The sequence below is a fragment of the Amblyomma americanum genome, chromosome 6 (genome assembly GCF_052857255.1).
Source record: "Amblyomma americanum isolate KBUSLIRL-KWMA chromosome 6, ASM5285725v1, whole genome shotgun sequence".
Classification (NCBI taxonomy): domain Eukaryota; kingdom Metazoa; phylum Arthropoda; class Arachnida; order Ixodida; family Ixodidae; genus Amblyomma; species Amblyomma americanum.
In genome coordinates, this window is record NC_135502.1 from 650,531 (window position 1) to 673,843 (window position 23,313).

Sequence of the window (23,313 nt, forward strand, 5' to 3'; positions counted from 1 at the left end):
GATGAGTGCTAGTTGATGTGCGATCTCTTCTCTGATGAACTGCTGAATATCGTGCCTGAGCTGCTGCCCTCCTGCGGTCAAGGCATCAGCGGACAAGACCTCTGCATGCTGTACGGTGCGACGAGTGAGGACGCGTTGCTTGCGGAGCTCCTCATAGCTCTGGCACAAACTTATGACGGAGGCCACGGTGTCCGGCTGCTTGGCCAGAAGCATTTGGAACGTATCTTCATCGATAACCTTCATGATATTTTTTATCTTATTAGCCTCGGACATATTACTGTTCATGCACTTGCAAAGATCCACCACGTCCTCAATATAACTAGTGAATGTCTGGTCGGGCTGCTGAGCCCACTCTCGTAAGCGCTGTTCGGCGTAGAGTTTGCGCATGCCAGCACAGCCAAATACCTCAGTGAAGCTTGTCTTGATCGTGGACCATGTGGCAATATCCGCTTCGTGGTTATGGAACCAGAGATTTGCGACATCAGCTAGGTAAAAGATGACGTTAAGTTTCATGGCGTCATCCCAGCGGTTCTGCGTGCTGACCCGCTCGCAGGAAGCCAGCCAGGTCCCGTTGTCTAGGCATGCCGGAGCATACAAGCGGAGCAGGTGATGGCTTGGGAGCCAGGGGCGCATTATTCGGCATTTATGGTGTTACAGTACCGCTGCGCAGCTCCTGGATGGGATCAGGGGCAACCTCCACCACCTGAAAAGGGGTTTAATGGCCCTGAAAGAACCAGGCACTGAACGGGGTTTTTCTAGGCGTCGGCGGTTGTTCTAGAGCGGGCCAGCAGTGCGCGCTCAGCGATAGCACTGCCGCTACCACGTTCACACATCTTTGTCGTCACACCCTGTATGTCTAGAACCTACAACAAAGATACAGGTGATGAAATTGCATACATAGAAGTAAAAAAAAAAATGGTAATGTTGCAAAAAGTGCATTTTGAGCCCAAAACAGTCGTTGCTGGTCCAAGTAAAATACAAACAATAACGGGTTATAGAGGACAGTTTAATTCCTTTCATTTCTGAAACTTTAATCCGGGTAATTTTTGTTTAAATTGAGAAAAGAATTTTTGAAGCTGAGCTCTCGCGCCGCAAGTTGCGTCGTCTCTTTACGCCTCTTCACCGCAGAGCATGACACTACTGACAGTCTGGTCAGACGAAATGTAGAGTTCTTGTTCTTGAGTCAGGTTTGCACTGAAGGCAAGCATGGGAACGTTGAGTAGTCGAACAGGTATTCGCGGGAAAAGATTTTCTTAACGATCCCGGGGCGGCACATGCCCAAGTAAGCTATAGTTTTTCGGTGTGGTTCTGTCACATTCAGCCATTACTGTCAGCGCCATGACAGATGCAAGCACCAGCATGAGCTTGTGAGACGCCGATCTGGAAATGACCAGAACGAGTAACGCATCTCGCATTACTCGCTGCAGCTGTGCACTTCGCTCCTTCACATGCGCTCCAAGGCGCGCGCTCTTCGTGATCTTATTCGGATATAAAAAAAGGACTTGCGATACGGCTGCCATGCCAGCTGGTCATCCCTGCTCGTGGTCCATGCGAGACAACACACAGAATATCCTTGTTTTGAAGCGAAAAGCTTCACTACACCAGCTGTTCGAGCTGTCAGCGGGGTCGCTAGTTTGAGCTTGAATGTAGCTAGAGGTCAAACAAGGAAATGACGCCTATCTCGCATATCTCGGTGGACACCCGAACCGCACCTTAAGGGAAGGAAAATGAAATGAAAATTGGTTCTAAGTAAAGGAAATCATGCCTGTCTCACATATCTGGGTGGACATCAGAACCGTGCAGCACTGTAAGACAAGGAAAATCAAAGTTGAGAAAAGAAAATGACACCTGTCTCACATTGCTCCATTTTCTTTGGCCAAAAAAACAATTTCTTTCTCGATTTGCCTTTCTGAAATTATCTGCAGAGTTTGGGCGTCACTTGGAACCGGATTTTGTTCCATATCTCTGCATACAACGAGCAATAATACAGTTGTAAATATCACCGAAGCTATATTAAATATATACTGTCTTGTGTGAGCGCCTTTAATGTCGTTTCGATGAAAGCAAGATGTTTAACAAATAAAAAAAATGTGGAAACCACCAGTCGCTTGACCACCAACGTAGACAGGGTGCAGCTTTTCGCTTTCGACCAAGGTTAACCGGAGCTAAACTACCAGCAATTTTTTATTCTCTTGGCAGCCCCAAAGCGGGTCAGTTCGAACTTCAAAAGCAAAAACGGCCTCATTTATTGCATACCATCTGCCGAATGCCACAATATATCTTCTTTAGCTTCGCCCTAAAAATGCATGACAGCGAACGACGGAAAACTCAGGTTGTTCTCTGGTGATAAGTGTCGTGCCAAAGACCGCAAAAATACCGAGCGCCAGTTAGGTAGGCTTCCCCACACAACACCTCCGGCACTCAACAGCACCGGGCCAAGCACCAGCTAGGGCAGCTTATTAGCAGGGTAGCTTGCCTGCATTACAGCCATACAGGGCGGAAGGCAGCACAACAGAGCGAAAGCAATCACCATTTTCGCCTTTGTGATGGCTGATATGAGTGCAGGACGGTTCCTGCTGCTGGCAAGTGAAAGATAAAAGCAGTGTTGTTGGCGTTACCGAAAAAAGTAACTAAATACGTTACTCGTTACGTTAAGAAAAAAGGAACGCGTTACCGCCCTACGTTACCTACAGAAAAAGGTAACGCTTTATCGTTACCGTTACCGAAAAAAAGTACCGCACGTTACTTTGCCGTTACTTCATGGCCATAATTTTAAGTTTTCGTCACCTTAAGAACTTACGATAACAATTTTATAAAACTCGCATTTCACATATAACATCTAGCCCAAACAACGATTTTACGCGATATCCTGATTTAACGAGAATAAAATGTGCAGGAGCTTAGCAATGTTATAGTGGCCTAAAGTTGCCTGTAGAGTTACGTGTGTTGGATTCTAACTGTGTGGCACATGATGAAGCCATCTTCTGAATGTGGCATTAAACACAAAATGACACTCCATCATCAATTCTAACTCTCAACATATTTAGAGTAATTCTGAAAAATGTGATGTTCCAAAATGATCGGCATGCTTCCACTCTGTAGACAGTTGTGTGTGTGAGTGGTTTGGGAAGGGGAGATAGGCAAAGGCAAGTAAGTGAATGCGTGTTCGTGCAGGTGTTTCGTGCTTTATGGCTATTCCGTCTTTTATTTTTTTAGTTGAGTGCACTGTCAAGGGCAGCTGTTTTCTGGCATGCATGCGAGCCCCAACAAGGGTTGTCGGGAGCACCTGTGCATTTTGTTTATTTACATCACTTCAGGTGCTCTAGCTGCGCTTTTTTTTTCCAAAGAAGGGGGCGGAGTGGGTCACAACTGGAACAAAAAGTAACTGGTAACGTGACACCTCACGTTACCGAAAAATGTTAACGTAAGTATGTTACCCGTTACAGTTCCTAATTGGTAACGAGTATGTTACTAAGTTACCGAAAAAAGTAACGCGTTGCCGACAACACTGGATAAAAGTGCGTGCCACAGTACGAACACTTGCCGTCCCACCACTAGTCAGTTGTGCAGCGTGGCAAAGACTGCCGCCTGCATATCCGAGCGGGCATCACTTGTCGCTGGAGAGCTCGATATGTCCGTTTTATGGCCAACCGTGTTCGGTATACAAAGTAAAAATTCCATGTGTTTGTTCAATGTAGCCAATGCGGGCTGAATGGCAATTCATGGCAGCAGAAGAAGGAAAGCAGCACAACTTGTAGACAAGGACTCGAGGAACACCACCACACTGGCCTGAACAAATTCTTTAAACACAAGAGGAGGACATACGCACAGAATGGCTGGGCAGGCGCCTGAAAAAAACCACTGAGATTGCATGAACAGCAGACAACAAGGTACAAAAGCAACCTGAAATGACATATCAATGAAAATAATGCTAAACGAATGAAAATGCAATAAAAGAAAGGCAGAACCAAAAGGGCATGTTAAAAAGTTAAAATGAGTGATATAATAAAGTTTATGCAGGGACAAAAGGACAATTAAAAAGCTAAACCTTTAAAAACACAAAGAAGACAGTATGACCAAACTACACGACATGCGGCCAAGATTCTCTCTTTCACGTTTCTTTAAAGCTATTGAGGGAATGCTGACACTGTCTCTTTTTAATCTCAAACTGTGGGTGGCTACTACGATTTCACGAGCGATTTTATGCACATCCTGGCGCGAACAGTGCATTCATCAAACAAACGCTCACAGAAGTACATGGGACATTTTAGGCAGTGCATTCATAGGTGCCCCTTCACAGTTCTGTAAACATTGCTAGAGTGCTTGATGAGTCTTTCATTAAGGTGCTCGACTTTTGCTTGGCCATAGGTTAAGGAAATTTTGCAAGTCACAAAAGGTGATTGGTGCTTGATTGTGCAAACTGGCTATCGCACTACACAAATGCTAAATCGGTGACAAAGCTTGGAGGGATGTGGGGAGCCGAAAAGAAAACCTTGACATTTTCCCCATTGCCCGCAGCTCTATCTTCTTGAGGAGGCGAGGCCAGTGCTCAAGATAAAGAACAGCAAATCGCCACTGTTCCCTACCTGTACACTATTCCTCACCAGCTCAAGAAGACAGGGCAACACGCAAGTCTCAAGGTTGTCTTTTTGGCTCCTGACAAGCTCTCCAAGCTTTGGCACCAAATCAATGCTCCTGCAGTATGACAGCCAGTTTGCACAATCAAGTACTCTGATCACAGTTTGTGACGTGCAAAGCATTTTGCCTCGGGGACCCCCAACTTGTAGGTTGGAAATAAAGTGGATTTGGAAAATTTCTTAACTCTGTGTCAGGCAACCTGTGTGATGTCTGAATGAAAGGCTCATACAGCATTCCAACAATGTTTACACAACTGTGAAGGGGCATCTGAGATTGCATTGCCTAAAATACCCCGCACGAGTCATTTTTTGATGAATGCCCTGTTCTCACCAAGAATGCACATAGAATCACCAGTGAAATCACACAAGTCACCCACACTTTGAGATTAGAAAAATACCAAGCCAGCACTCTCTGGATAGCGTTAACAACATGTGAGAGAGTATCTGAGCAACATGTAATTTGTGCAGTCTGGTCGTCTTCTTTGGCTGCCTTCTTTGGACTTTTTAAATATTTTGTTTTTTTTTTTGGTTTCACTTTTTTAGCTTTTTAATTGTCTTTCTAGCCCTACATAACTTTTATTACCTTTCCTTCCATATCACCTTTTTTAACCTTTTAAATGCCCCTTTTGGCTCTACATTTCTTTCATTGCTTATTCTTTCCTGTGACATCATTTTCATTGTCATCTCATGCCAAGTTGCTTTTGTACTTTACCATGTGCCACACATGCGAACTAAGCGGCTTTTTCAGGTGCCTCCCTTTGGAATTAAAGAATCAGTTCAAGTCAGTGCAGTGGTGTTTGTCCTTCCTCTAGTCCTTGTCTAAAAGATGCGTGCTTTCAGTCTTTCAAAGTCAATAATCCGTGATATCCATGTTCATTAAATTGACCAGCGCTTCCCAATTTGATTTGCAGCAGCACACTCAGTGGTCACTTTGGGCCAGCACTCAAGCCAGATCCCTTCATGGGCACAGGCCAATTGCAAAAGCCAAGAGCAATGAGAGATGCTGCACAATGTTAAACTGTGCTTCAGCAATAAATATTGCAAATGAATGAGACGTCCATGTTACGGCAGAGGACAAATCCCGAGCAGCAAATGGCCAGACAAAGAAACCTGCTTTGGATCAGCAAATCATATCCTGGAGCACGCCAACACACTGAAAGATGTGTTGACAGACTCTAGAAAACCATGAGAGCAAAGACAAAGCTGGAGCTGTTCAGTAGATAGACGACCAAGGCCAACAGCATGGTCTGGCCTTCCAAACAGCAACCTCTAGAAAACAATCCCCAGATTCAGTTTAGTTCTCCTAAGGCTAGATAGCCACACTAAGAGGACTCAATGTGAGTGCCGTTTCAGAAAAAACCTGAGAGAACTTCTCGAAGAACACATAAAACGGAAGCATTTGCAGGAAAACGAGTGAAATACCACACAGTGCCAATAAAATAAATCTCATGCGGAGTGAACAGGGTATAAGCGAACAACAATGCATATTGTCAACTGCTGAGGCAAATCATCATGCACAAAGCACTGTGGAGGCTAGAAAGAAAGCTTAAAAAAAAAAACTAGCTGTGGTTTAAACTTTGGTTTGCAATTTTTGCATGGCTACGTTCACGAACGCCACACACACTGCCCAACAGACTGTCTGCAAAGCGTCGATTAAATGCACATATAGCAAAGTCAGACTCACTGAGTCTGATCACAAAGTCAGTCTTCCGGCACTCCGTCTCCAACCATCTCCGCGGCCAGTGCTGAAGCTGAGGAAACCTCCAACTCTGCGTCGCTGATTAGACGGGACGCTTCGAGATCACATGGTTGAATCCACAGATGAAGTTAAAAGGTCACGTGGTCTCTCGACCAATCATCAATCTAATCTCCACCTGCTACAGTAGGGAGGTCGTTCACAGTCCGATGGGGCAGTTGCCACCTGCCACAGTGGGCAGATCGCAATGACGTCAGTACGTCACATAACCTGCCACGTGACTGCACTGACGCTGCCCTCTTGAAAAACCTAGCGTAGTGAAGTTTTCGCTTCAAAAAACACATTCGACGACTTCCGTTAGAGCATTACACACCTGGCATCATGCAGCAGCTTTGAGGCCAGTGTTCTTGTGTTATGTGCCAGTGTTGTTTTTATATGCCTGAACAGCGCGAGCTTGTACAAAGCATTTTTCTTTCTTATTTTTTCTTTTTTCTCGGTGTTAATCTGCTCAAGCAGGCGGATGACACCACTGTTATCATTATCATATCTTGTAGCGCTTTTTTGTACTTTCTTCACCATGTATGCTCACTCCTGCCAAAGGCCTTCTGCGAAGGCTGGCAGTACCTCTGAAATAAAAATATTATTAGGGGCCATTTCTAGCGCAGTATGCAACCACGTTAGAGCAGTGCCCACAAAAGGGACAAAGGAGGTCTTGCAGCTTTTTCATTTGCAAAAGCGTGTTGTGTTTTGTGTTGTGTTGGGTTTTATGGCACATAGGCGGCTAAGGCCATCATGCGCCAAACGCAAGGTATAGAAAATTGTCTTGTGATGGATTTTATACAAAAAAGAAAACAAAACGGTGGTGTAAAGGACCTAAAATGTTACTTCGTATAACCTAATGAAGGTAAAGGGCAGAAAAAGTTTTAAAATGGTTAATGGTAAAAGCTTTAAAGAAGGTCAGGAAACCTCAGCGGCCATCCTTTGCAGGGCAAGGATGTCGAGGCCCCCAACCAATGAAATAGACACCTCAGCCTTCTTCTCAGAAGCGAGAAAGTGGCTGAGGTGTATCTAAAAAAAGTGAGGCATTCACAGTTTATTAAGACAACCAGCCTATCATAAAAAGTCAAAAACATCAGAAATGTCAACATTTGCATTATCACTCAAGAGTAAGTAGTGCTGGATGAAATGGAATGTACTGATTATAAAATTGACTAAAATACTTCTTAGTTTTTCTAGGCTTGGACATGTAAATAAGATATGGTTAGTGCGAGCTCGACTCCGCATCTTTCACAAACAGGTTTCTCTTCTTTTGTAAGTAAGTAGTTGTGTGTCAAGTGTGTGTATCCTATGCAAAGGCGACACAAGATTACTTCAGTGAAACGTTCTTGGTGTCTGCATGACTTCCATTCCCACACAGTGGGTTTTATGAAGTGTATTTTGTTGTTCGGTTCATTATCCCACTCTTTCTGCCATTTGTTCTTCTATGTATCAACTTCATGCAGTCTTTAAAAGGCATGTCCACATTTTTGATTTCACCATTTTTAGCTCGTACTGCTGAGTTTGCTCTCTCATGACCCTCTTATGCCGACGTGGCTCGGGACCCAGCAGAACCTTATCATAAGTCCTTGTGTTGTGAAATTTGCTATGTTGTGTATGATGCTGCCTACTAAGGGTTCAACTGCATTGCTTGACTGCAGCGCTGTGAGTAGGCTCAGGTAATCGGTGTATATTATACTGTTTCGATGTTCTCATGTACTATTTTGTTCACAGCCATACGCACTACACAACATTCGGCAGTAAAAATTGATACATAACTTTTCAATCTTACTATTTTTTCCCATTTTCCCAGTATTCCGCACTTCCAACGTACATCGCTGTTTTTGAGCCATCTGTGTAAAACTCCATGCAGCTTGAATATTTCTATTTCAAAGCCAAGTATTCCTGTAGTAGGTGTTCATGTGGTGTTTGTTTTTTACGAAACTGCGTTAGCGTCAAGTCACACACAGCGGGAAGACAGTACCATGGCAGCAATGGATCGCGTCTCGGGCAATTTTATGCAGAGCATCTAGTATTCACAGTTCACGACACGCATCTTCAAAGCGTAATAACAAAGGTCTGATTGAATGCGGTTTATTACTGAATAGCCTTTTAGATGTGCACTTGGTAACTATTGGGTAACAAAGGTGTTTTGGTAAGGATCTTATTTTCAGTACATATGCACAGGTAAGCATTGCTCTTCTGTTTGCAAGAGATGGTTCATTTGTTTCTACATACGTACTGCATATGGGGGATGTTCTATATGCACCAGTTGATAGACGAAGACCCAGGTTTTGTATGGGATCCAGTTTATTGAGGTACGATGGTCTTGCAGACCCATACACAATGCATCCATAGTCCAAAGTGGACCATACTACACAGCTACACAGCGGTAGATCTGTAAAAGACGTAACCTATCAGACCCCCCGTGCTTCCGTGAGAGTACCTTCAGTATATTTAGAGATCGGGAAGCTTTCTTTTTAAGGGTGTTTATGTGGGGTAAGAATGTGAGCTTTCTGTCAAAAGTTATGCCTAGGAATTTATGCTCTTGTTTTACTTGTAGAACAATTTCATTCAAGTGCAGGGCGGGATCAGTCTGCACGCCTCTTTTCAGTGAGAAAAGGACGACAACTGTTTTTTGTGGAGAGAACTTAAATCCATTGTGGTCTGCCCAAGTCGTTGGTTTGTTCAGTGTAAGCTGTATCTGTCTTTCGCATGTTGGTAAGCTGGAAGATGTGCATAAAATTTGAAGGTCGTCAACATATACAGAATACATGATGGACTTTGGAATTATTTGCGATATCGAGTTCATTTTTACAATAAAGAGTGTGGTACTTAGAATCCACCTCTGCAGTAAGCCATTTTCCTGGATTAATTTTTTCTAAAGTGTGCAACCTAGCCGTACATGAAATGAGCGGTCAGAAAGAAAGTCTTTTAAACAGTTCAGCATCCTGCCACGGATACCTAGATCCACGAGGTCACGAAGAATCCAAAACCTCCAGGTGGTATCATAAGCTTTTTCCAGGTCAAAAAATACTGCCAGGCAGTGCCGTTTGTGTATGAATGCTTCACGGACTGTGTTTTCAAGACGGACGAGATGGTCATTTGTACAGCATGCTTTTTTAAATCCACACTGGTGGATATCAAGAAGTTTGCGCGATTCAAGGATGAACATTAACCTAATATTTAGCACACTTTCAAAACTTTTTGCAAGAAAACTCTTAAGTGCTATTGGCCTGTAACTGTCAGCCGAAGTTGGCGATTTTCCAGATTTCAGGAATGGCACAACCACGGCCTTTTTCCATGCCTCTGGCATTTTTCCAGACAGCCATATTTTATTGAAGAATTTCAGAAGAGCTTCTACAGCATCTTCGGAGAGGTGAGCAAGCATTTCATAACGGATTTCATCTGGGCCTGGTGCTGTCTGTTTGCCGGCTGACAGTACTGTACAGATTTCTTGTAGTGTAATTATTGTAATGTTCATTTGCACTGCCACTTGTCGGCAGTTGTTGTTTTTCTGTTGTGTTCTTGTTCTTTATAAACGATTGTGTGTAGTGTGAGGAACTAGAAATTGTGGCGAAGTGTTCCCCTAGTTTGTTGGCCTGTTCGCTAATGCATGTCAGTGTATCCGGAGCTGTTAGGAAAGGAATTGTGAAAGGAGTAAAGCTGTCTTTATGTCTGCGGACTTGTTCCCACATTTGTTTCAATGTAACTGAACTATTTATGGACGACACATAGTTTTTCCATGAAGTTTTCTCAGCATCGTGCTTTTGCTCTCGCCTATTTAAAATTTATGAGGTTGTCGTGTGTGGGAAGATAAAGTTCCCCAGCTTTGTTCTGTTTCTTTTTTGCTTCTGTGCACTCTTGCGTGTGCCAGAGCTTGTTATTTTGTCGTACAACTCCTGACGATTGTGGAATGGCTAGATGTGCAGCCACAATGATACATGTTGTAAAAGTTTAATTTAGTTCGTCAACGCTAAGATTATCAGAAAATATTTTCTCTAGACAGGCCTTTTCTTGCAATAGTGGCCAGCCCGCTAAGTGCAGCTTCTAACGGCGTGGTTTAGTTGGGATGATTGGTGGTGGTGATGAAATGTTAATTACCACTAGAAAGCGGTAATTAACGGGCAGGGAGGTTCTGGGCTTCTCCCACTTGAAATTGGTTAAAACGGATGGAGAGCTAAAAGACAAGTCTATGCAACTCATCTTACCTGAGGATGACGAGCAATATGTGGGTTTGCCTGTATTGAGCAAGCAGACGTTGTTACACAGAATAAAATCTTCTAAAACTCAACCTCTAGTGTCTGTCTGTTCACTCCCCCAAAACGAGAAGTGCGCATAAAAATCCCCGACTGCCATATATGGCTCTGGTAGCTGCCTAAAAAGCTCCTCTAGACCTTGTAGTGTTACAATGAAATGTGGTGGAAGATATATAGAGCATATGGTAATTGTTTTAAAGCTTAGGACAGTGACTGCAACGGCTTCATAATTTGTCTGGAGCTTTATTTCATGGGTTGCAACGCCATTCTGAACTACAACAGCAACACCTCCAGAGGGCCTATTTGCCTGCTCACGGTCACGTCGAAAGACTATATATTTTAGAGATATTTTTATGAGAAGGTCCCAAGTTGGTCTCCTGCAGACACAGTGCTACAGGAGATAGAGGATTTAAGATATCTGTTGCATCACTAAAGTTATTTAGAATTCCACGGCAGTTCCAGTCGATAAGGAACACCATGATGATTTTGGAGGGGGGGGGGATATATAGAGACCTTAGGTCCCTCCTTGCTGAGGGCCTGTTATTAAGGTTTTTGTGTCAATTGCCTCACTGGAGGCATTGGAGTTCTGCGGGGATCCCCGTGGGCAGGGAGGTTCTGGGCTTCTCCTGAACGGGGGAAGCCTTGCGGGCCCTTTTTCGGGGGTGGCATAGCAGCTTTCGCTGCATCTGCCAGGGGCGCGGATGGCCCTGCCTCAGCCTCACTAGGTGTGAGCTGTGCAGGTGCCGAAGGCCGCTGTGGTGTGCCGCGCCCACGCACCACATTGGCGAAGTTTGTACGTGGAGTGAAAGAGAATGTGCCCTGAGTCATTGCGTAACGCTATCTTGCCTCTTTAAATGTTATATTTTATTTGTTCTTTATGGTAATTATTTCCTTTTCTTTTTTCCATTGCAGGGCACGACCTTGAATAAGCGACGAGGTCGCCTTCGCAGTTTGCGCAGCGCAGTGCAGCATCACAGTCGTTTGACTGATGATCACTGGAGGCACATTTGGCGCAGGTATGGCGGCAACGGCAGCTTTGGGAGCCGTGGTCAAACCTCTGGCATTTGAAGCAGCGTCGAGGGTTAGGTATACACGGACGGACGGAGATTTTTGCATATCCTACCTCGATTGACTCGGGCAGGGTGTAGCAGGCGAAGGTCAGAACCAGGCGCTTTATCGGAATTTCTTTGTCTTCTTTACGAATTTTGATTCTGTGTACATTAGTAGCATTCTGATCTAACAATCCTTCGAGCATTTTTTCTTTGGTTAGTTGCAGACAGTCATTGTCAGAAATGACACCGCGTACTGTGTTTTAGAGATCTGTGTGGGTTCACGGAGACAGGAATATCACCAAAGGTTTCGATGTTTGGCGGCTTTGAGATCTGAATGATATCGATTAGTTCGAGCAAAAGGTCACCACTAGCTAGTTTTGTTACTTTAAACTTAGGACCCAGGAAATCTGTGAAAACTTTTGATACTAGAAACGGGGATATTAGCCTGGTTGGCTTTTCTTTTTGTTCGCTATGAACGATGTGATACTTTGGGAACGTAGTTTTCTTTCTGTTGAAAAACTGAGAGGTGACATCGGTCCGCCCTCTTTTCAGAGGGCGATCATTTGAAAGGAGAGAGGCAGCCATAAAAAAGTGTGTTCTTCGGCCATGGTGCCAGCCACCCAACATGGAGCCCAACAAGGGGATGGGACAGGAGCTTGAAAGTAAGTCCTGCCTCCACCAGCTGTACACCACTGCTATAACCAAATATGGGCTACTCAGGGTAGTTACGCCACACAAGGTTAACCCTAGCCGCCTATGAAAACTGTAAGAAAAAAATGAGAAGAGAGGAGGAGACAGGAGAGTTGTGAACGCTCGATATCAGCTCAACCACCAGGATCTCCTTTTCCCTGGACACGGCGATGCTGCGCACGGCGAAGCGCGGGTGCTCGGGTCCATGGTGATGCACTGTTCACCATCACACCCCCCCCCCCCCCCCCACCCCCCTGCGGGGATGTCCCTGCGGATGGTCGGAAACCCGTGGTGTTGCCACTCACCAATGCCTGCAAGCTGCAGACAACCCCCTGCGAGGAGTTTGCAAAAGCAACCCACAAGACCAAAGGTTGCGAGTTCTCCAGATCTCTGAGTTTACTGGTGGCCAAGCAAGACAGCAGCACTTTCTCATCTTAAAATAAGTATTCAAAGATGACAAGCGGCTTTTTGCAAACCCCAGCATCCCAACACATTCGCTGGATTGCATGTAATAGCTCAACACTTTCATTCAATGAAACTAAGCATTGAAATATCAAAAGCTTTTTGTGGCACTTCGCGTCTCATCAATCATTCAGTTAATGCCAGTAAAGCACGACAAAAATGGTGCGATTTTTTTTTTGCTCACTTATAAAGTAAGGAAGTGGGACCTCCTTAAAAAATTGTTTCTCTGGCTAACCTCAAAAAGAGCATGCAGTATTTCTGTTGAGTGGCCAGGAGTTTTGTCAGTGTAATAGTGTAATTATTTTATGGCTGCAAGATAATTGACCAGAGAATGCTTGCCAACAATGCACTGGTCTAAATGTTGTGAACAGTGTACAAGCCAGACTATGCTCAATGACGGCTTCAATAATAGCACAACACCACACAAGGATGAGAAAGAACACAAACAAGTGCTAACTACCAACAGTTTATTATGAACCACGGCCTGGTAAATATACAGCCAGTTCAGGAGTATGCATCAATAAACTAAAAGAACTGCAAGAAGTTAGCACTCTTGTGCATTCTTTTTCATCCTTGTGTTGTGTTGCGCTATTAGTGAAAACTAGTTAATTCGACCCTTATTAATTCGGAAAGTTATATCATTCGATCTGCAAGCCTGGTCCCTATAAAAATATACAAGGGTCTAAGGGGTGAAACACTCGTTAATTTGGACAACTTTAGACGTGCATCAGTTAATTTGACATAGCTCTGTAGAAAAAAAATGCAGCATAGGCCACGCGCACAGTCATAGTCATCAGCAGTGCGAGGGGGAACAAGGGTAGAGGAGGCAATGGCGAGAAAACCGGGGTCAGCGGCGACCAAATGGTTTTTTGTCTTTGCTGGCCCTACATTTGCGCACCCGTGTCATAGTCGTATTAACCCTTTTAGCCCCGGATTTTTTATTTTGGTCATAGATTTTTTTGCTCCGTGTTTTTACAATTCCTAAGGCCTCATAACCATGTAGTAAAAAGTTAAAACTCGTAGTGCAATTATTACCGTATTTACACAATTGTAAGTATACCTTTTTTTTTTTTATCTGAAAATCCGAAGTGGGGGGGGGGTCGACTTACAATCGAAACGAAAACATCGCACTATAAGTAAAGGCGAGACAAACGAGATATCAAGCATGCTACAGTGTGGTTGCATTCTTGCTGCGTGGCTCCGTCGCATCGCTCTTGGTGCTGGAACTAGCATCCCCTCCCCGCGCACGGGCGGCGGCCGATGGCGGCTATCGATAAGCAGCAAACTGGCACCCCACACGTGGCTGCTGACTGCAGTTGCTGATAAGCGGCGGCGGCCTGATAACGCAATCGCGTTCTATGGGAAGCTCAAGCATCCAACAAGCTTTTTTTATACTTTCAAATGCGCGCTCGGCACTCAAGGGAGCGTTGATAGTTGATGGAAGGCCCACTGTTCCAATCGAGGCTGCACTCCCACTCGGAACGGCAGCGGTGCTGGGGAGTGTCAGTAGCCGACGGAAGAGCTGACGCCATTTACGCGTAGTTTCTCTTTGGCTCTGACGCATTTGACTACTGCCGGCCGCATTTCACAAGTTTTTAATGTAGTGCTTCGTCAGTCATCATTTGTGCTCCAGGTCCGGAGAGCGACCGGTGCTCGCTCACGACTACATTCAAGATGGCTGCCATTTCCTTACACCGAAGAAACGAACAACCGCACTCCGGGCCGCAAGTTCGACGTTCGCAACAGGTGATACAGGTGTGGCAGCTGCAGTGACAAAAATTTTCAGCTGTTCCACGCGATGTCGTGATGTGGCTGTTTGCGAAGAGTGGAATTTCGCTGGACGACGACATTAGAACGACAAGCAATGGGACCGCAACAGCGATTACGACGACAGCGCTAGTGAGGGGGATGGAGCAAGTGTGGACGAGTAGTCCAGTGACTAATACATTTTCGTTTTGGACCCGCACGCGGCAGCCGATAGCGGCTGGCAATGAACAGCGGCCGCTGGATAATGCTATCGCGTTCCAACTATTCAAGGCCAAGCTTAAACAACCTCAGAAGTCTTATTTTTCAGAAATCTGACTTGGGGGGGTCGACTTACATTCGAGTCGACTTACAATCGTGTAAATACGGTAACTGATTTACAGGTATGGTGTCAAAATCGGACATCAGGGCTCAATTGATGTAAAATGCGAAAGGGGCCGTTTTGGTTACCGCATTGAACAAGAAATGGACAAAAAATTTTTTTTCTTTAGTATGAAGAACTCTAAAAGAAGTTGTTTTTACTTTGTAAGGGGTAAATGGATCTTGCAGTCGCCACAAAAGACATCGCTCTTTCCTGTTTACCTTGCATTCTGCATCATACCTACATGTCAATCACTGGTATGAGGTATTCCAGTACAACCGTCCGACGGACCTGTCCAAATCATCTCCATCCCACAAATGGAGAGTGCTGGTCAGGACATGATGAGCGGTCTTTCTCTGCCCGCTATTTCATCCCCATGAGAAAAAAAAATGATAGTGTCCTTACCAGTAAGAGGTCGCTGTCTATGTCAGACCCACCGCTATCCTCTTCTTCCTCGCACTCTCCTCCGCGGCTGCTGCTCTTTTCGTCCGCCTCATCTGCACAAAAAAAAAGCACACTAGCATGACCTCTGCCACTCCAAAACAGATTGCCCAGATCACCTGAACAGCTAAAAAAAATTACCATTAGTGTGTAACATGACAGCACAAAATTCTAGGGGTGTGCGATAATGAAATTTTCGAATTCGAATCGAATACGAAGCAAAAATGGCTTTGAATATCGAATCAAATATAAAATAGCTGTTCAGTTCAAAAAAATTATTTCGGAAAGTGACAAACAAGCAAAGAAGCAAATGTTGTTGACTTTATTTTTTCAATTTAGCATATGGTCTTTGCAATTGATATCAACAAGATTAGACTGCTCAGCATCGTATAAAAAAAAAAACGATATGCACAGAAATGTACACTGCTTGATTAAACAGCATAACAGTATCCAACATGAATGTGGTCATGCAAAATGAAATCATTAAATAACAAGACTGCCAACAATAAATAACATGACAGCTAGTAAAACGTCATTAATTCAGTGTTCAAGGGACCAGAAGAAATGCCCGGGTTATCTGAAGGTTGATTTATAAAATTCCCCACGGCCCCTAAAAAAAAGGCAAAACTACAGAAAATGCAAAAATGCGGTAAAGTCTTATGAGGCTCCATCGTGCAAACATCTATAAGCCCATAGTGAGCCGCAAGTTTTGGCATGCTCAAAGAACAACACGAACTTAAACGAGGGGGGAGCGCACACTGGCATCGTAAACTGTGACACTGCTTCTAAAAAGAAAAAAGAAATGGCCAGCAATGTGCCAGTCGGCATTCAAAAGCAGCACAGAGCTGGAATTGGACTACTGGCGAATGAGCGGGCCAAAAGCTACCATTGCCATGGGCAAGCAGCGAAGATCAGAAACTGAAATTACACAGCCAGGCTATTTTTTGGCCTAGCAACAAGAACCCTCCAATCGTCATGTCGGCTGTTATGCCCACTTGAGAGGGCTGTGTCGTTCGTCCCATGTTTTCGCTGTCCCCCATTTTAGTAACGTTACACCAACTAGCCCTCAACAGCAGGTGTGTCAGTTATATAGTACCATGCAATAGGCAAGATTTTTATAAGGTCATAGGCTTACTGTGACACCTTAACTCACCCCTTCGGGAGCCACAAGCAAATTCTGCTGGTTCCCGCATATCACAGTTGACCAAAACGAGATGGCGGACCTCACGCTAATACAGCTATGAAGGCAACAAGATGACTGCCATGTCTGCATGCAGTGTGCAACATATTACGGAAGGATTAAAAAAAAGAAAGAAGCATGCTTTCGTGTTACGACTGTTCAGAGTGGGTCATCGGCCATCTTGTTCACAGCACGTGTGACGTGAGAAAGCCTACTTGAGGAATTTTGTACAAGCGGTGTCGGAATGCGATCAGTCCACAATATAAATGAACGAGAAAAAAGAGAACAGGACCTTTTGTATTGTTTTCCTGGACCTTTGAACTTGATCGTCAAATAATTTGCCCAGTTTTGCAACGGTCGAATTTATGAGTCGGCACGGTACACGATCACTGGTGAGAATTCGGGAATTTTCGAATATTCGGAAATTCTCGAATGTACAATTTTCAAATATGAAATTCTCGAATAAGAACAAGAACCGAATATAAAACACAATCGATTCGTGTTCAGATTTCGAATAATCGCATACTCCTACAAATTTCATATCAATTAATTTCACAGTTAAGAACAGAAGGGCACTATTATTCCCTCTTCAGCAGCTTCAAATGGAAAGGTAATGAAAAATTAGTTTTCGAATGGTCGCTATTTAAAAGTCATCAAATCAAATTAGAGTTTATTCTTAACACCAGGTAAGTACAATGTGGACGGTCTGCCTGGAAAAAAGCTCCGAGAATAGCTTGACGGGGACCACGGAGATGCTTTCTAAGAAGACAGTAGTGCATGCAAGCACACAGAACCAAATACATGACACACTATAAGGCAATGAATATATGCAAGAGTGTTACAAGACACTGCAAACAACTATGAGAGTTAAGTTAAAAACATTAGCTAGAAAAATGCCACGTAGTTTAGCAATTGTGAGGGTGGTGAATTCAGGTTCAACTTCATGTACTTTTTCAAAATCACAGGGACGTTGTACATTAATGACTAAACCCATAATTTGTTTGACAAAGAGGCCCCAACCATTTTCCAAACCTCTTGCTCTGCAAGCATTACATAGCATTTTTATTTGAAAAGTATAAGTGCTACAGAAGATGGCACCTGTATAGTTTCTGAATGCTAGTTATCTTATATTTAGTAAATAAAGGTTTCACCGGGTGAAGACAAGTTACGTTAACAGAACGAGTAACCTTTTTTTTTCTACAGGTAACACTGTGTTAAGATTATTTTAAGCTGTTGTACCTCAAAAAAATGTACAATTTACATGCGGGTGAAAACGAGAGTACCATATTTACTCGAGTGTAACACAAGTTTTTTTTCATAATTTCTGTCCCTGAATGTTTACCCTCGCGTCATAATTGAATACCATGATTCAACTGCCCTAAAGCAGTGCCACAGTGCAGCCATTTTTAAGGAAATGCAACATGGTTTTGGCTTACGCAATTCTGCAATGTTATGTTGCTAGCGCGAGTACCATGGAAGGCAAAACACAATCGATCCAAAGTCAAAACATCATTCTTTACATAGAAGGGTGAGGGTTCGGGCTAGTGGGTAGTCAACATGAGGATCCATAGCGCACACAATTGAGGGGACACAACACAAGCGCTAAACTTCCACTGAATGAACTTTATTTGGCACTGACAGCCTTATAATGATCACATAAGGTACAGGTATAACCTACTAACAATGATTATCTTGTCCAAGTCATGATGTGTCAAGGAAAAAGATCAAAAAAGAACAATAAAAACCACCAATCAGTGAGCAAGTTTCACACTATCACCCACTCCTTGAATCTAAGAAAGCTATGTCTTTCCTTGATAATAACATGTGGCAAGTTGTATATAGGGCAGACAGGCCGGTGCCTGAATAAATGACTCAGCGAGCACCACAGAAATGTTAGCGATCAGGGGCCAGGTAATTTGGCTCGCCACTGCCGTAGTCACAAGTGCACGTCTAACTTCGAGGAGTGTTCAGTATTAGGAAAAAATAGCGATCAGAAAACAAGGGAAATAAGTGAAGCTGTAGCAATGGAAAAAGAGGGATTGGAAAATTGTATCAGTGATCCTTCGGTGTTATTATCAAGAAAAGTTGGAGTTCGGCCCTTACACGTGTTTATACGGTATCTTTATTTTTAGGTGCAAATAATAGGCTTTTACACTTCTTGGACTGCAGCAGTTATTAGTGCGAAGGCATTAGATGGCTCATCAACACGAAAACCCAGCACTGTCCAAAAAGTGACAATGTTACAAAATTTGCAATTGGTGAAACGGTGAGACATCATCAAAGTCAGGAAAATATGAAGCGTTAACCAGCAATAGTCAGCACTGGTACTTACAACTGTGCCAACTACAAAGGAACAGAATATAATTCAAACAGAACTGGAACAGAACTGAAACAGAATTAGAATGAAATTAGAACAGAATTGGAATAGAATTTAGAATGCTTTCGCATTACTTGCAAGTGAGTTCCTTAAGTGCCCCCAGTAATTTTGTTGGACCATTCGAGGAATTTTGACAAAGCATTATTCGCAGAAGAAAAGTCATCAACATTGTCTGACGTAACACTATATTTACACGATTGTAAGTCGACCCCCCTTTTATTTTAATTTAAAATTCCAAAGCGGGGGGGGGGGGGGGGGGGGGGGGGGGGGGGGGTCGACTTACAATCGAAACGAAACCTTGAACTGCCAATAAAAGCAAGAAAAACGATCTATCAGAGATGCTACTGCGAGGTTACAAACTTTTGTTTGCTCTACGGCTCCAAGCATAGCATTCAGGTATTCCGCGGGCTTTTTGGCAAGGATTTTTCATTTTTTACTTTTACTGCGCACACCGTTACCCGCCACAGTGGTTTAGTGGTTAGGGCGCTCGGCTACTGATCAGAATACCCGGGTTAGAACCCAGCCGCAGCGGTAGTGTTTCGATGGGGGCGAAACGCAAAGGCGCCCGTGTGTTGTGCAATGTCAGTACAGAACATTAAAGATCCCCAGGTGGTCGAAATTATTCCAGAGCCCTCCAGAATGCCACCTCATTCTTCCTTCACTCCCTCCTTTATCCCTTCCCTTACAGCTGGGTTCCCTTCTCCCCCGAGATTTGAGACAGATACTGTGCCATTCCCTTTCCCCCAAAACCAATTTCATTTCATTTCACTCGCGGGAGTATCGATAGTTAAAGAAGAGCCGCTGCCCCAATCGCGGAGTCTGTGCCAGTGCCCGGGAGTGTCGCTAGCTGATGGAAGAGCCGCTATTTCAGTTGGTTGCGTAATACGGCGGCTAGATGATTATACATGTAACAGCAGCGCTTCTAGGGAATGCCGATTTTGCCGGAAGAGCCGACACCCTGACACCGATCACTTTTTGTTTGGCGGTGCTTGGAGTTGGTGCATTTGACTCGACTGCCGGCCGCGTGCTTCGGCATGAGCTCTTCAGGTTCAAAAAGCATTCAGCGCTCATTCACACCAACGCTCAAGAGGGAGGCCATCATTTACGCCGAAGAAACCAACAACTGTGCGGCGTTCCCGCAAGTTTGACGTTTCTGAACGGCTGGTGTGCGAGTGGCAGATGCAGCGAGAAATAATTTTCGACTGCAACTCCAAGCGAAGAGGTTTCCACGGGCCGAAGTCGGGACGCTTTCTGGAACTGGAGGTCAAGCTTGCAGCGTATGTCACCGAAATACGTGATCGGCCCCTTCCAATGACATGCGAAATGATTACGCAACAAGCCCGGGTCTTCGCTTCGGAAGCTGGGATAATCCGAACAGACTTCAAAGCCAGCAGGGCTTGGGCTTCGAAATTTATGAAGAGGGCTGGCTTCTCTCTTCGTCGGCGTACTAGTGTATGCCAGAAGCTGCCTGCTGCCTACAAGGAGAAAGTTCTCGCCTTCCATAGGCACTACCTCAAGCTCCACGACTCTCGGCAATACCTGCTCGGCCAAATCGGCAATGCGGACCAGACTACCGTCTACTTCGACATGACGAGCAACACAACAGTGAGTGTGAGGGGAGCTCGCGAGTTCAAGTTTCTCACGACAGGGAATGAAAAACTTTGGTCCACTGTTATGCTATCATGCTTGGAAGATGGCACAAAGCTCCGACCGTACATCGTCTTCAAAAGAAAAACTATGCCACTGGAAATGTTCCCGAAAGGTGTGATTGTGCGAGTGAATGAAAAAGGCTTTATGACGGACTACTTAGTTACTGACTGGTACCGTCGGGTGTGGCTTTTGAGGCTAGGGGCATCCCTCAAAGATCGCAATCCGAACCTCCTCGTGCTGGACTCATTTCGCGGCCACCTTACCACGAAAGTGAAGGCAGAGCTACGAAAAGAACATACAGATATACTGGTGATTCCTGGTAGTCTGACTGGGCAGCTGCAGCCGCTAGACGTTGGCATTAACAAGCCGTTCAAGGACTTGCTCCGGTGTGAGTATAACGACTGGCTGGCGGCGGAAGGGCGGGAACTTATGCCAACAGGGCGCGTGAAGAGAGCCTCCCTGGCGGCTGTGTGTGGGTGGGCGATTTCTGCTTGGGCAACCGTACCAAGCGATGTCGTGATGCGGTCTTTTAGAAAGTGCGGGCTTTCCATGGAGGACGATGTGCTGTGGGACCGCAGCGGCGACGACGACGACAGCAGTACCACTGAAGTTGACTCAAGTGAGGATGAATAGCCCATCTATGCAATAAATTTTCGTTTTTGAGCGCGTCCACCGGTGTTTTTTTTTCTTTTTCGGACATGCGATTTGGGGGGTCGACTTACATTCGAGTCAACTTACAATCGTGTAAATATGGTAAATAGACTCGTATTATCAGTGTACAGCATAAATTCTGCACTTTCATCAGTGGATACAGTATCACTTGCATAAACTAATATTAAACAAGAATGGGACTAAGTCATTGCCCTGAAGCAGGCCACACAGTATTTGCTGAAATGAAGTATAAATAATTACCACAACACAATGTTTGCACCTAGTAATATGCAATTCTAAAAGAGAGTAGAGTACATCATTAATGCCGTAATGACGCAACTTTTTGAGGATTATAAAATGACCAATAAAATAAAAACCTTACTCCAGTGAACAAAAATTCTTAATGTGAGCTGATTTACTTTTACATTTCTTGCGGCAATTTCTTTCTGTATCAGGAGTGAGGATTCTGCTGAGCAGCCTTTCCTGAAGCCATGCTGGCGTTTCACGAGTACAGAATGCTTATCAAAGAATGAGGCAAACCCTAAGAGAAGAATATTTTTACTACCTTGAGAAAAAACCAGGAGGATAGATAATGGTCTATAGTTTGCACTGTCATTTTTATCATCACCTTTGAAAGTTATGGAGACCCCTGCTCACTTCGTGTCAGCTGGAAAGCATCTGGATTCTATTGCTAGATTAAAAATACACGCAGGGCAGTGGGAGATAAGGTTGAGCACATGCCTAAGCGGTCTACTCTAATCCACCACGTATGAAGTCCCACAAAAATGCATAAAACTATACAAGCATTTCCAGTTACATTCAGTTCCTCCATAATTTGCTAAAACCAGCAAAACCAACCCTCGTAATGCAAAGACCACACTTGCAAAATGAAGCTGACATTCAAGGGCCAGCACAGAAGCGGCTAAGCGCACACCTTCACTGAGCAGCTCGCCCAGGCCCACCCGGTCATCGGCCAGAAAGCGGTCAGAGCCAATAAGCGGTGGCAGCGGCCGCGCCAGGTACGGGTCCAAGGCCCGCAGGAGAGGCTCATTCCTCTCCCGGCCCCCGGCCTCCTCTTCGTCCGAGTCGTCAGAGTCACCCTCCTGGTGCAGGTCAATGACCTCCAGCGAAGAGCGAAGCACCTCCACACCCAGCCGGAAGGCCTCAGACACACGCACCACGAGAGCAGCCTCCTGGTCCCCCGACGGCTGCTGCAAGACAGCAGAGGTCTAGGACTGCCACCGTTCTGGCTTGGATGTAGAACTCTTCCGGATGAAACAGGCAGCAAGGACACAATGCTAACCATGTCATCATGGCACTATCACCTGCCAAGTCTGTGGCTTCCCAGAAGTAGTGCCTCCATTACTTCCTATGGGCAGAGGAGGAAATGAGGGCCATCACCTTTTTCATTTGTCTCAGATTTATCATAAGAGTCCACCCTCATTTTGTTTTGCTTTTCCACTTTTTGTCACGCACATATAAGACATTGCACAAGTTCACTGGAAGCGGAGTTTTCTAGTTTCACTTTAGTAGTTTGTCGCACTCGTGTTTGTCCTACTTTTCATTCTCAGTGTACAGTCTTGTTGCAAACCATTTTTCATGACTCCTCGCAAACTAGCCCTACATTCTATGCTACAGTGAAGCATCTTTGCTCCATAGCTTTACAGCATAGCCCTTAGGCGTCCATTCCTGGCTAGTGCATAAGTGGCAGCAGAGCTATAGCAAAGCGAAGGACAAAAGTAGGGTGTTAACAAAGAGAGGGCAAGAATGAAATGTCAGAAGGGGTGGAATAGAAAGGCGTAAGGTGGGAAGAGGAGGAAAAGGGAGAGGCCAGGCTCAGTTTCCACCGGCTGTTGCGTAATGGCTTCCTAAGCTTGTTTACAGATAGCCGTCCTGCTTAGAATGTGCACCACAACCATCAGCACAGAAGTGACTACGATAGATGCGGTAGCAGGCAAATACCCCAGCAAACCTTCCGTTTCAGGTGGCGCACATTAGGGAGCTTGTGAAAAATTATGCACTCCTTGCACAAGTGAGACGATTCCTTGAACAAAGAT

At 44.7% G+C, this 23,313-nt stretch overlaps 1 protein-coding gene across 11 annotated transcripts in view; it reads right to left on the bottom strand.

Annotated features, from left to right (window-relative positions):
- The window catches only part of LOC144136175 (uncharacterized), a 218,473-nt gene that overhangs the window by 161,966 nt on the left and 33,194 nt on the right, over positions 1–23,313 (bottom strand). For 9 of the 11 annotated variants that reach the window (XM_077668236.1, XM_077668231.1, XM_077668227.1 and 6 more), the window contains 2 exons: positions 22,191–22,467; positions 15,363–15,454 (listed from right to left, as the gene is read on the bottom strand). In XM_077668236.1, the coding sequence (XP_077524362.1) occupies positions 15,363–15,454; positions 22,191–22,467 (369 nt within the window). The remainder of the gene's footprint in view (positions 1–15,362; positions 15,455–22,190; positions 22,468–23,313) is intronic. The other 2 variants (XM_077668229.1, XM_077668228.1) reach the window with 1 other exon arrangement.